This window comes from Sander vitreus, chromosome 20 (genome assembly GCF_031162955.1).
Source record: "Sander vitreus isolate 19-12246 chromosome 20, sanVit1, whole genome shotgun sequence".
Taxonomy (NCBI): Eukaryota; Metazoa; Chordata; class Actinopteri; order Perciformes; family Percidae; genus Sander; species Sander vitreus.
The window spans coordinates 3,021,348-3,035,966 of record NC_135874.1 but is presented as its reverse complement, the minus strand read 5'-3'; the positions used below and the strand labels follow the sequence as shown (position 1 = coordinate 3,035,966).

Here is a 14,619-nt window from a genome sequence, read left to right as displayed (position 1 = left end):
TACTCCACCAATCACATTTTTATTGAATCCCCACCCAGGCAGCTTGGTCTGCTTTGCATTGTTTGGATGAACAGGGAGCTTTGTCAGTCTCCGCCACATAGTTAATCACGTGGAATAAGCACATTGGTCAGGGGCGAGATCAATACTGGCTGTAAAAATCAGCTGTTTTCTGCTAATGTGATGAGTGTTCCAGATTTTTTTCATTCGATCACATGCTCTGAATGTTTTCAATATAAGATGCATATCTCTGCACAAATGCGGAGTATTGAGCAACAGGTGCTTTGGAAAGCAAACTGTGCACATATTCAGACACAATCCTCATTGTTGAACTGTAGCAACTGTAAATGAGGCAGAAAGCTATTTTCATCTGTTGTATATATTTTAGGGTGCTGTTTCATTTATCAGTGTGTAGGTCTTGCAAAGTTGATCTTTGAGTTGTATTTATAAACTTTTTGAAATACTATTTTATTATCTAATTATTTTGAGCTTTTCTCCCGTGTACTGGGTTTATCCTTACGAAGCTGTGTGGAAAATGGACTACTTACTGTTTCCTGGGTGCCTTCACCATCTTCCTCTGGTGCAGTGAAGCTGTTGACACAAGCTGTTTGGTTCTGTAATCTATGGTAGTTTCTGTCTTTAGCAGAGAGTTGTCAGTGCTCACTAATATAACTGGAGCAGCCCTCAGTCACACGAGTCTCATCAGGAATCCTTTAATTGAAAGTTTTTCTCTTCCACCTGTTGAGACTCTGCCGTGAAGTATCGGGTAACCGCCAGTGTTTTTGATCATAGAGCGCTTTGAGTTTTGACCCCTCGGCCTGGAAAGTTTCACTTAGCCCTGCAGTGGAGAGGGGGATCAATTCTCCTCAGGTCCTCCATTCCATCTACAAGCAGCTCCACCACCGGCAGTTCAAAGTGATGATTAAATTGAATTCAAAGCCTTGAGCTCAGTGCTCAGTCTCACTGATTCTAATATCAAAGTAGAAAAGTTTTCAGACGGTCTCATATTCAGCAATTGTTTATTCGCAATGAACAAAACTCATCAGAGTTGTGAATTTGATACGCACCTAATGTAAAGTTCTATATATATATATTTATGAAAAATAAAAATAATGCTATATTTACAGTTCTAAAACTTCTACTTCTAAATCTGTATCTTATTTGGGAATAATGAACATATGCTAAATGGTGTTCTATCCCTTGCACCTTTTTATAATCCTTTACAGTTAAGTGAAGAAATTTGAGTTGGTATGCATATCATTTTCTGACTTTTGTAAGTTATTCTTTTCCTTAATGTATCGTACTTACCAAAGTAAATGCTGAGATGTACAAAGCGGAGCAGGTAGTCTAGAGTCAAGTTTATTGGAGCTTTTTTTGCTTCAAAAAGCTGCCTGCTGTGTCTCAATGCAACGTTGATGAGAGCGCTGAGACTGAACCCGAACAGGTTAACCTCTTAGTGGGCAGCATCCCGTTAAATCTTTACTCAAAAGTCTACAAAATGTACGTTATCATTTACTGTGAGAGCCAGTGAAAACCATTTCACGATCCAAGTATCACTGCAACAGAAGTAGTTTAGAGAATACAAGACAGGGCAGTAAAAGATCACCATGTTTGTGCCGCTGTAAATTTAGTTCAGTATCACTTTGACTAAAATGAACTTTGTGTTAGTAAACTCCAAAGAACTCTCTTTCAGAAAAGAGCAGGGTCAAGTCTGTTACCAAAAGATGTTGAGTACAGCAAGCATTTTATTTTTGAGGAGTCAGTTTAAGGCTTGGAAACAAAAGACGTGGTGCTTGTTGCAGGTCATAAACCAAGACATCGAGCTGAAAGATGCTAAATCGCTCTGGAGAACGTATCCATTTGAGTCATTGTCTTAGTGTAGCTTTAAGATGCTGTAAAGGTGTTGATTTTGTTCCAGAGTTTCTTGAGACTAACAATCATATGTAATGATCTGTTGAGCTGTAATCAGGCCGTTTAGCTTTAAAGCGTCGGCACTTGTTCCACTTCTCCACCACCATTTCTGCCTTTGTGTATACATTCCTTGCTGGAAGTTACTTCCCAGAATAGCAGAGGAGCATCTGTGTCCCTGCCCGACTCCAGAGGGGGCTGAGAGCGAGAGTCCGTCTGTCTGCTATCCCTCGGCCCGAAGCCCTGGAGGTCTGGCCGGTCAGTCTGAAGGAATGACAGACATCTGACCCGAGTTCATGACCTGATCCTGCAGCTTTCACTGCCCTTCTGCTTTAGCTTGCCACACCAGAACTTAATTCTGGGCTGTAATGCTGATAATTTGTGGAGGAAATGATAGATGTGCAGCCCTGTGTCTTTGTTATTCGACAGTATTCATCCTTAGATCCTTTTTAGATAGATTGGGGGCGGGTCGGGGGCATGCCAGAATTTACTGCCCAGCCTTCTGGAGGTGTTGTGGGTTAAATACAATGAAACATCTGTGAGGGGAGGTGCCATTGTGATAACCCCGATGACACACTTGCCCTCATCCACCCATCCACCGACGCATCATCCACCACCAACTAGCCAGGCTTCTCGCTGCTCAGCCTAGTTTAACTGCACATGCAACTTCCTCATCCCATCCTAAACCAGAGCGTTTGAAATGTTTCATTACCCCAAATTATCCAAATTAAGAATTCAATATTGTTAGAAAATGTCCTACCTTATTTTGAAAAATATAAGCAGGTTCTTTTCTCTCAATTCTAATCTGTTAGTTAACTAAACTTCTCAAACACAGCAGTGGTTAAAGGATAGCTTCACATTAATTCAAGTCTATCTAACAGGTCATCTGTTTCTGCCTTAGAAGGTATTAAAAAGATTTTAATTCAATTTACAAGAGTCTTGCATAGTTTCTCCTGCCCGCTGTAGGCAGTAATGTTCGCTACAAAATGTTTTATATCCGATTGCAGGCTGTCAGGGGAGATGTTACACACACATAAACTAAAAGTGGGATTGTTCCAACAGTGGGATTGTGCTGCAGGAGGCTGTTTAATCCTTTTTTTGTGGAGTTTCATCAGACCTGCAGCAAACACTGTCACTACTGCAGCTAGGAAACTAATATGTGCAAATGTCTTTGAGGAGAAACTTGGATGAACATGATGATTTAATAACTGTTCATTTTTTTAATCCATCCATGCATTTCTTGCTGTTTCTCTGTAGCAATCTTAAATCATCATAGGAATTATTGTTATATAAGGCTGGAAAGTACTGAAAAAATGTGATTGAATTATAACTAATGGTAGGCCACATCGTCCCTACTGGTTTTCCATCATACGTTTGCTGGTATTGTAAAACGGGTATTCAATTTAATTCTATTTGGTATTAAAAATATTTAACTTTGTGAACCTGTAGAAGCCCTGATCTAAATGAAACACTCACACGCCTTTGGAACAAACTTTTCTAGTTGTGTAAACTTGTATAGTGTTTCTTTGCTGAGCTGCTGTGGAGGGATTGTAACACACAGAGGAATTCATACAAAAAATGACTTAACTTTGGACGATCCCCACTTGATTTGTCAAACTCGACTGCTGAGGCCTCATTTTAGTTCCAGCTAGGTTTGTTACCTACTTTAGAATCGGGATAGTTGGAATCTCACCAAGAACTTGCCAAAATGAAATGTGAAATTAGCAAGGGTTGCTGCTCTTGGTTATTTTCTTGGTCAATTGATAGTTTTTGTCTAAAAACAATAGTGAAAAATACCCCATAAAATGCTGGAGCCAGAGAGAAGGATTTGCCATCCTTGCTTGAAAAATGAATGAAGCAATTGAATAAATCAACTGTTAAAATGGTTGCTGATTAATTTTCTGTCGTTGACTACACGGTTAATCGACTAATCGTTTCAGCTCTAAAGTTGGCAAAGTAAAGAATAAAATCACAGAATAACTGTTTAAAGACAAAGAATTGTATGTTAACTTTTGGTACTTAACAGATTCTGGTCAGTACTTAGTATTGCATCCTTGCAAGCAGTTATGGAAGCTGAAATGTTACCTTCATGTTCGCAATAGTCTTGAGATAAATAACTTCAGTGATAACCCACAAGCAGTTCACCTTTAAGGCAAACAGTCATTTAGCCAGTAGTTGTCCCATTTTTTTTCAGTTTCTGAGGTGATTTTTTTTTCACCTCAAAGCTCAGTCAGTTATCAAAATAACCATTTGTCCCTTCACCTTTTGTGCTGTTTTTGGAGAAACAGTTGCCAGTGCAGATGTCTGTGAAAGGTCCCCTTTAGGTGATTAAAGTACATAAATCAGTCACGCCCTCCTCTTAGATACACACTTCAACCAGCCAAAGTAAAAATCACCAAAAACAACTGATAACTGATTTAAAATGTCGACTGTTTATGATCCAAAAGGTGGAAAGAAATATCAGAGAGTCAATACTATCCAGACACACCGGTGTACCGGTCAGATCTGTAATTTAGATTCAGGAAATCGATCTGAAGGCATACTTTAGAGACATTGTACAATTTCCAAGAGCTGGAAGGAGGAGGGTCTTGACTCTTTAGTATTCGATTGAGTTCAGTTGCAGTATCTCTGTAGAGTTGAACTCAGATCTTTATTTATGAAATTAAGGTCTTCTATATTGCACCATCTCAGTCTCTTGATAATTCATTGATTCCTACTAAGCATCAGAAAAGCCCCAGCAGAAGAAAAAGGAGAGTAGAGGAAGGACTGAGTGGTAGATATTTTAATTAGGAATTAATAGAGCTGCAATTTTAGGAGACTGTATTAGGGGGAAATCCCTTTTTTAAATGGCCCACAGCTTAGCTTTTAATCACACATATTGAAGTGAAACGTTCTGCAACCTTCAGGTCGATTACATAACCAGAATACTTAACCTGATGCTGACGCAACGGCCTTAATTCATATCCTAATAGTCTGTTTTTCTCTCTCAAACACACCAGTCATCATCAATCATGTACAACATCTTGTGAAGTCTTAATTTCAGACTGATGTTAAGTGTTTTTGTCTTTGCTGCTCATCACTTTTTAGAAACCATTGCTCTCCTTCACAGGTGAACGTCTACGTACTGGGAAAAACCTTCCTTGTTCTGTCCAGAGAGCTCTGCATCAACGCCCCGGCTATAGGTACAGACTTCACTTATCTTCACCTTGTTCTACTGGATTCACTTTTCAAGACTTATGTTAAGCTTGTTTTAAATTGAGTCCACTCTCCATTTGGCAGATGTCTTATGTGGAGAAGTAATTGTTATAAATATGGCATTTAGTCAAATCTTAATCGGCAGATACCAATGGATGGGGTTAAAAGCGCCAAAAAAAGCAACGCTACTTTTGCATGCGTGCATGTGCGTTTGTGTGTGAGAGATGGGAACAATCTTTAAAATTAGTCCAGTATTTTCAGCCGTGAAACGGCCTGCGATGTAAAGGCAAATGTTCATTGTCAATTCTTTCCATAATGTTGTAAGACACTTTGAATATTAATCTGAGCCTGTCGGTGGCAAAACCAAGCATTTTTGTGGACATAAATTGAAGGTAATAACTTACATTGTAGCTTGTTTTGCTGCTGCCGACTGCAGCGATCTCGCTTAATACTGGACCAGTCACTCAGACACAAACATGGGAAAATAGGGTTCAGGCTGAAAAAAACCTTGCTCAGGGGCCCCCATGACTCCTTGGGCCCCTGTACTGGAGGCCTAGTGAGTAATCCATCCATAGCTGCAAAAAAACATGTTCTCCTAAAAACCCAGGTGTAGTTCACACTGCAGTAACCAGAGGGCACTGCAGTCCCCCAAATCCCCCACTCCCTCTCCCAAAATGATGGGACATCTGTAACTTCAATCACATTATAACCTTTATGTTTTATCATCAGGTGTATAAGCATTCTTGTACAGAACACATCTGGTCATCTTTAACAGCATCAAGCTGTTAACAGTTAAATTGTATTTTACAAAAGACACAATGTTTATGAGGCCGTCCTCAAGTGCAAAACAGTTCTGTTTCTGACAAGATTTCTACTTTTTTTTTGCATTCAGAATCATAACACTACATAAAGTTTGCTCCTCATGTAACATTGCTGCTTAGACAGACTATAGCAACAACATTGTATATAGACTTGCAATTACACAATTTGAAGCGGTCCCTACTTGTTTCAGTTGTGGAGCTCAGCTTGATTACATAACCACAAATGACTCTATTAATGTTGTTTCTACAGCAGCCGCAGCTCTTGAACACAGGCGACAGAGCAAATAACGTTAACCCAGTATTTAAATAAAAAAAATAACATTAAATTAAATAACAGCTCCTTGACTTTTGAAATAGTCTCTCAAAGAACTAACCAGGCCATTTAGTGTGACATAGTCAAGTGTCTTTAATGCTACATTACTTTGAAGGCTGGGAGGCGAGGATAAAGCTAGTTATCCATTAGCAGTCCAGAGCGGCTTATGCATAGAACACAAGCTCGGGGATCTGTCCTCCCTGTACTCCAGTCCCGTTGGTGCTGTCGGAGGAGCACTGGAATTGAAATGTCACCTTCCCACACTGCACCTCCGTCATGCCCTCCTGGCCAAAATAGCTCAGTTCGTTCCCATCCAGCACGGCACTCACCGTGTAGAACGCGTCCTGCTCCACCTGAACAGGATGCTCGAACCGCACCGGAAACGTACTGCTCGACCCATCCGACACAAACTTTGTCAGGTTCTGCGCCAGGATCACCCCTTGTCTCTTCAGTTCGATTTTGACGCTGTACTCGGCTTTGCTGCCGCTCGACCCATACAGCCCCAGACCGGCGATAAAGATCCTCTTGTCCACCGCGAACTGAATGCTGTCGCACCGGCCGCGGTAGCGCCACTGGTTGCTCCGGTAAGCTGAGGACTGAAAGCGATGGCACCTCTGAGGCACCAAACCCTGCCGCGCAGTCAGAGGGAATTCCAGATCAGGCTTTTTAGCCGCAGTGTACCACAGGAACACATTGTGAGTCTCCTCCAGTGTCAGGATATCACATTGCGCCGCCCCATCAGCAAACTCCTCCAGGCTCATGGATGGGATGCGCACTAAGAACAGCGCCTTGCCAAGCACATTTCTTTTGTTGCGGGTGGTGGGCCCCAGACCCTGTCTCTTGCACTCCGCTGTGGCCCAGTTCATAACAGCATCAAACACCACCACCTCCTTGGTGTTGAGCGTCTCCCTTCGCAGGATGATCTCCAGAGTCTGCAGGTCGATCTCACAGAAGCCCTCTGAGCACAGCGCCAGCTCGGCCTGAGCGTCGATTACCTCCCAGCAGCGCTGCGTTAGCTCCGGCTCCTCGAACAGGCGGCTCTGGGAGAGCAGCACACAGGCGTTCTTGGCCTCCAGGCTCGTTTCCAGGAAGATGACGCAGGCCTTGGCCAGTGCAGGAACGATGTACTTCTTGGCAGCATACAGGGTGGCCAGCACCGTGTCTGCCTCCAGGTCGATCTCATCGCTGTACATGTACCTGGGAGAAACAAAATAACCTTTTAATCACTGTACATGAGCAGAAGTTTAACTTGGCTGGCATTGCTAGATACAACTGTTTATTTAATATTATATTAATAATAACACATGACTTTGGATCCTTGAAAAACTCTAGGAAGTGCTAATTTCCTCGTTTCTAGTATAATTTTCACAAAAAAAAGCAAACAATTATTCTTTTTGTGTCCCAAAGAGGATTGTATGATGACTTAAAACATCCTACCCCTTTCAGAAAAAGCCTAACATTAAACAGTTTATGGTGCTGACTTAGCCAATGCTACCGAATGAGCAACAAAGGCAGGATATTTATAACTACTATTCTGTGTATATTTCCCTCAAAGAAAATTGTCAGGCTGTGCATGAGGGAAAAGAGCACTGAGAAAAGCAGCAATTACAGAGCACTGTGCTGCTGTCCCTGCTCTCAGGCGCTCCCAGCATTTTGGCATTCGCCTCTGCTTAGCTTTGGATGAGTAATAATATGCTTTGAAGTGACACTGACTGCGCTTGTCATCTCTCCTTCTGGTTGGCTGTGTGAGGGATAGTGAGTGGCTTACTTCAGCAGAATTAGAAAAGCAGCAGGTTCCACATCTGGAATATGGATCTCGGACTCCTCCTCCGCCAGATCGCCATAAAACATGGCACAGAAGACGGAGCTTCCCACAGCCAGCACATACTGGGGGTGGGGGGGGCAGACAGATGCGTCAGACACACATGCAACCACAATCAATCTCAAGTTCAATGAAGGAGCAGGAGTAGCGCTTTTTCAGTAACACTGATGCAGAGACGTACACAACTTCTCTAATCGCCCAACGGATACATTTAACAAACATTGGACATCACTCCATTTAGATCTGACTTTAGGCTTTCTATTTTCTCATAAATCAAAAAACAGTTTTTCCCAACATGTAAAATGTCTTTACCTTGTGTGCTGGAACCTTCTGTGATTCCCCCAAGGGGCCAACAATGAAGTGGACATCAGCCATCAGCTCATTGTTAAACATCAAGGCATTCCTAAAAGCAGAGCAGGTTTCATGAATAAGCCACAATCAAGGATTGTATAATATAAAGTCCTCCCACATTCGTTTTGCCTAGAGACACTTGTTATTTTCATAGGTTTGGGGAGGATATAGAGCAACAGAAGTAGGCCTGGGACTAGAGAGTACTTAATTGTCAGTTAATCTATTAAGCTATTGTTTTCAGAGCCTATTGTGACATTTTGAATTTTGTTTGCTCCAATCAACTGTCCAAAACCCAAAGATACTCAATTTATCATTATAAACCAGAACATATATTCCAGTGAATTATAATAGCTATGTTTTGCTTAAAAACGTCCTTAAATGAGTAATCTATTAACCAAATTGTATGCATATTAATCGACTCGTTATTACAGCTCAGTACATAGAACCTGAATAAATGCTCGTATGCACATTGAAACATTAAGGGTAATGTAACTAAGTAATGCTGCAGGAATAGTTAAAAAAAAAAAAAAAACACCTATGCAATTGGGGCTGATGAGTACAGCGACCTTACTGCACTTTTATTACTATCATAATTACGCCGTGTGTTAGAGTGACCTGTCGTTACTTCATAATGATCTAAATGCATTTTATAGCGATCCATATTTCCTGACATATCGCTGCAGGGACTTTTAAAGATATTGCGGGCATACGTATGACATTTACTTCAGTTTGTGCCCGATAATCTGGTCCAGTGTATTCAGGAGTTACCTCTCTCTCAGTGTGGGGTGGCTGCACTGCCAGCTCGGCGGGTCGACGTTGTTGTTGTTGATGTTCTGCTGGGTGGTCGGTGTGGTCGCCGCGCTGCTGGCCTGGCTCACATGTACTTCCTTGGTCTTCTCCGTGTCCGCTACCGTCGTGCCGTTGGACAGGTTTGGGTTGTTGGTGTTAGCGGCGGGGTACAACTCCGCAGCCATCTTCTCCTCCTCCTTCTGCTGCTGCTTCTTCTTGCTCGTCAGGGACAGAGTCAGGATCTCATAACATACCGGCAGCCTGCCCGGTAGCTTGCCGACCTTCTTAGACTTTTTCAGGGTTTCTGGAAGTAGGAGTAGATAAGTCAAACACCTCATGATCCGGCCATGATGGAGCAACCTGCAGTCTGCCGTTGGCATCGGCACAAGCAAAGAATCTTCTTCGTGTTAGTATCCGGTGAACTGAATCACTATTGGGGTGCTTGCTCGGCGTAGAATTCAACGTTTTCTGGGTGAAATTCTGCTTCTACAACGCCGCTTTAAAACGGCATCGACAGCGAAGTTTACACGACAACATCTAAATATCCGTTCAGGCCCGGAGGAGTCCGTTTCCTCCTCCGCTTCCAACTTCGACCACAAGCACTTTTTCTCCTTTTCCTGGCGGTCACTTCATCCTCTTTGGACGGAGAAATGTCCACGAAGCGTCGCTTGTTTTCCCTTTTTCAGCGAGTGGTTAATCCGGATACTCGCAGCTATTAAGTCCTTCCTATTTTTCCCACCCCGCCTCTGCGTTAATCCTCACCGATATTTATCCCTCTTTCTCCGAACCGACTGTCGACCTACACGAAGCCAGCTACGATGTTCTGTTGCTGCCGTCCGCATCCGAGGTAAATAGTCATTTGTCGGGAGTTTTTAAGGTCTGCTCCATTTTTCTGCTTTTTTTCCCCCGTCGTGATCTCCTCGGACGCCCAGGGCTCGCTGAGGACCAATCAGATTCCCGCATGGTGGTGACGTTAGGAGAGCCGAAGCGCCTCCCCTGGCAGCTCCGCAGACTGCGTCACCGGCTCAACCGTTCCGCCTCTGTCCCGCTGATTAAACCCGGTGTAAAGATATAAATAAAAATAAAAAAGGTCTGTTAAATATGACCCTCCACTACAGCACAGTAATGAGGAGAAATAACCCAGAAACAGCTACTACAGTGTAGAAATATCAGAGATGGAGGAGGTATTCAAGCTCTACTACAAGTGAAAATCATGCATTCATTAAGTTAAATCAGAAAATTGTACTTAAAGTATTAAAAGTACTCAATGCAGAAAAATGTCCCCTGTGACTGTTATGCTATTATATCATTATTATTACTCTGCGTTGATGTCAAAGCGGGAATTTACTGTTGCAGTTTTATACAAAATTGTTCCAAATGAGCTCCATCTCAACAAACTACAACTACTTATTATTTCCATTATCGTTTCAGCTGCAAATGTATAGACTTTGGGCAGTGGAATGTTAAAAACCAAACCTCATATTTTATAAGTTTTGTGTGCAGAAATCTTATTTTTTAGAGTAACTAAAGCTGTCAGACAAATGTAGTGAAGTAGAAAGTACAATATTTGCCTCTAACATGTAGTGGAGGAGAAGTAAAAGTAGGCTCTCAATATATTGATAGAAACAGACAAACAATGCAGTTTAAACAAAACTATATAAATGTATAGCAATTTTGTACAGGCAAGTATGTTTGAAAATAAAGGAGAAAAAAATCCTCACTTAACTCTATGGACCCGCAGGTGTCGTGTAGGAAAGGGTGCAAGTTAATCAATCTCATGTGTGCGTTCAAAATAACATAACAGGGCATTAAGCATAGCGGTGACAAGTTTGTGACACATTTTTACAAGATGTCAAAAGATAACACAACTTTGTCTAACTGGCAAAATCCAAACTATATCCATGTGTACTTTTCTGCTGCCGTATATGTCATGTGTCTATCTAACACTCGATGATTAGTTAGTTAGGTTAGTTAACTTACTGCAGCAGTAGGAACTGAAGTTACAGATAGTTGTGGCTTCTTGAGTAGCTCAGCTAGCATTTGGTTTAGATGTTCCTACAAATACTGACCTCCTTCCTTCATAGTAATATTGTTAGGTAATTACATCCCAAAATATGTTTTATTTATAATGGCCATACATCAGTGGTGGAAGAAGTATTCAGGTCCTTTACTTAGGTAAAAGTACTAATACTCTAAAAATACTCTGTTACAAGTAAAAGTTCTGCATTGAAAATGTACTTAAAGTATTAAAAGTAAAAGTACTCAATGGAGAAATCTTCACATTTTAGAAAGTGTGAAGGATCCAAACAGTTGTGTGTTTAATGGTCTGATCATGTCAGCTGGACTTTAGCCGTTATATTGTTGGCTAGTTTCATTTGTATTAAAACATCAGATTTTATAAACTACATGTGTTTTGTGTGCAACATTTAATGTGTAAAGTAACTAAAGCTGTCAGATTAATGTTGTGGAGTAAAAAGTACAATATTTCGCTCTGAAATGTAGCAGAGTAGAAGTAGAAAGTGGCATGAAAAGAAAAGACTCAAGTAAAGTACCAGTACCTCTAATTTGTACTTCAGTACTTGAGTAAATGTACTTATTTACATTCCACCACTGCCATACCTTTTGCCATACATGTTTACAACATCTTGACAATGCTGTTTACACTGTAGTTTACAGTTCAATGGAACCATAAACTATAACCTCTAAAATCACCAGATACTTGAATCACCACCTCACTAAAACAATAAAAAAGGATGGGGGGGAAAAAAACAATATTGCTGCAATACACCCATGTATAGTGGTAAGTATAAATAAGAATGACCCTTTATCCTTCTGGGAATGCTACAAGGCAAACTAACACATTTTATGAACTCCAAAATCAATACTTTTCTTACCACTATTTTTCTTTTTTACCACTATGTGAAACCCTAGGCAAGGCAAGTTTATTTATGTAGCAGACAAAACTCGGATTCCAAATGCTTTACATTAGCATAAAAAAGCATAAACATTCAAAACAAATACAATGGAAAATAACACAATTTCTAAAAGACAGAATACATAACAATTAGTAAAAACACAATAGATTTAGTGCAGAAGTATAAAAATGTAACATCTTTAAATGACCTTGTGAAAGGCAAACAAAAGTGTTAAGCCTAGATTTAAAAGACTAATTGTACCCAGAAGTCTTTGATGGTTTTATCTTTGTTATTTATGTGGATAACTAACCAAAGAAATATTTCAAATGGCATTGGTGGAGTTTGAAATCATTCAATGTGTCTGTGTGGTTGTACTGCTGCCTGTCTTGGCCAGGACACTCTTGAAAAAGAGATTTTTACCAAACTCTCCATCAAAGAAAAAGAAACTCGTAGACCAATTTCTTCACCTACAGTACCAAAAAAATATACCAGAATGCATTGCAGCTCCAAGTCCGTTTTGGAGTTTTTGAGAGATAGGCGTAGCTTCCCCACGGCTGAATGATAACCCTTTAATGCTATACATACATCCCTGCTCCCACATTTGATTTGAAAGGAGCAAGTTCACGGCCCTTCTCAGGGGGTGGCCAAAGTAATTTTGGGGAATGTGGGGAACAGAAGTAGAAGTAGGCGAGGCAGGCTGAGGGGAAAGTGGCTACACGAAAGAGTACACTACAGCCCTCCATCACAGAATGACTGCTGGGCTGTTTGAGCATCACAGATTGATTTATATTCGACAGTGAAAGAGGATTGAAGGTGGATTTTTCTTTTCCTTAAACAGCCTCTTTTTTTCTATGGGGATCTTGGCTGGCCTCGCATTTACAGACTCTTCAGTAAAACTTGGAGCAGTGATGGCGAGCTCTGCAGACGTATCATTACATGGTGCATGGGGGGGGAGAGATTAGTCTGGATCTTATTACCAGCTGGCTCTACCAGCTTTCCACTGGACTGCTCTTTAAACGCAGCCACTGACTTCAAAGATATTTGACTCGTCATAGCCGGGGCACGCAACTCTACTTTTGTCTCCTGGCTACAGCGGGAAGACGACTCCTTCTAATTTGAGTATTAAATAAGGTTCCTTAGCATGGTAAAATCATTTTTTAAAATACATCAAAACGTCAAACTGGCCAGCTGCCGGGCAGTTTCATGGCAAAAGCAGGTGGTTCTGATAGCTTTCTTCTCTTCAGCTGTAGTATTTTCCATAAAGTTTACGATATGATACACTGCAAGTTTCTCAGAGACATTCAAGAAGCAAGAGGCTTGTGATTGGAAGGTTGCCCGTTCAAATCCTTTCGCCAGCTGCGAAAATCTGGACAGAGAAACGGGCTGCTTCGAGGGGCACTTGAGCTAAATGCTAATCCTCAAGTTCTCCAGTGGAGCTAATTAGCAGCCAGCAGTAGGATCCTGGTTTTACTGGGAAGCTCACAGGTGCCAGTAAGTTTTAATCTGTATAAATCAGAAGCAGACAAACAGTATTTTCATTGGTCTGAACCAGAGTGGAAAAAAGATTACTCGGTTGCAAATCTGCTTTTGGTTTGTTTACTGCTCAGACACGAACCAGGGCGTGTAAACAAAAGTCACATGAACACACAAGTAGCCTGTTTATTGGACAGAGTTTTGGTTAAAGAGCCATCCTGAGAGAGATTGGGCAGCAGAGTCTGATTTCAGTCCCTGAAACTTGAGCATGCCATGATTTATCCTCTCCAGCTAATCACACATGAAACAAAAGCTGAATGTGATCATTTAGACCCAGAAACCGTGTTGTGTGCTGCAGTTGCTTCAGTTGTCATCACTCATTCATTCTCACTCCCTGTATAATGTACTCAATAGTTTCCCCTATAGTGAGCAGTAAAATGACTGAATCATTAACTTTTTGTATCATCACACTTTAATTGTTGCAGAGTGTTGTGGTATTGTCTGCAGAAAGTAGTGTACATGCCATGCACACTTTTTACATTTTATGGGGGCGCTATATAGTGAATACATTTATACAGGGTCATTTTAATGCACTATATAGTAAATATGGTGTGATTTTGGACACAACCCTAATAATATTAATAATAAGAATAATAATCAAATCATAATAATCATCATCATCATGAAGTCATCTATCTATATTACAATGGCTTTATAAAAAAAAGTTACATCTCGCAGTGTTGCAAGAAATCCTTTAAAATCTTCTGTGTCCAGATCTGTTAAAAAAAACCCCATCATTTATTCTCTGGCCCATTGCTTTTCTTTCCAGCCAATATCATTTGATTTAAAAAAAAAAAAAAAAAAAGTTTTTGAGAGATCCTGCTATTTTACAGAAAACAAAAAAGGTCTAAAACATAACCCCCTACAGCAGGGGTACCTAAAGGACAAGTGCTCCAGATTCTGAAGGGGTGAATCTGAATATACACTTACATTTTTTTCAACCTTTCAATCTTTGACATTGGTCCAGTATTAAGC

The 14,619-nt window shown here is 40.9% G+C and overlaps 2 protein-coding genes across 3 annotated transcripts in view; one reads left to right on the top strand and one right to left on the bottom strand.

Annotated features, from left to right (window-relative positions):
• The window catches only part of brf1a (BRF1 general transcription factor IIIB subunit a), a 116,456-nt gene that overhangs the window by 19,622 nt on the left and 82,215 nt on the right, over positions 1-14,619 (top strand). For both annotated transcript variants that reach the window (XM_078276769.1, XM_078276771.1), the window contains one exon: positions 5,015-5,087. In XM_078276769.1, the coding sequence (XP_078132895.1) occupies positions 5,015-5,087 (73 nt within the window). The remainder of the gene's footprint in view (positions 1-5,014; positions 5,088-14,619) is intronic.
• Positions 5,790-10,134, bottom strand: LOC144534760 (BTB/POZ domain-containing protein 6-B-like). The gene is made up of 4 exons (XM_078276772.1): positions 9,176-10,134; positions 8,369-8,459; positions 8,003-8,121; positions 5,790-7,431 (listed from the first exon to the last, which is right to left on the bottom strand). The coding sequence occupies exons 1-4, from the start codon at positions 9,574-9,576 to the stop codon at positions 6,399-6,401; spliced, it is 1,644 nt and encodes a 547-aa protein (XP_078132898.1). The 5' UTR covers positions 9,577-10,134; the 3' UTR covers positions 5,790-6,398.

Excerpts from the sequence above, each read along its gene's own strand:
- LOC144534760 (XM_078276772.1), bottom strand. The coding sequence starts at position 9,576 with ATGCCAACGGCAGACTGCAGGTTGCTCCATCATGGCCGGATCATGAGG. Across the intron at positions 8,122-8,368 it reads AGAAGGTTCCAGCACACAAG|TATGTGCTGGCTGTGGGAAG; the intron begins GTAAAGACATTT and ends CCCCACCCCCAG. Across the intron at positions 7,432-8,002 it reads GCTTTTCTAATTCTGCTGAA|GTACATGTACAGCGATGAGA; the intron begins GTAAGCCACTCA and ends TGTTTCTCCCAG.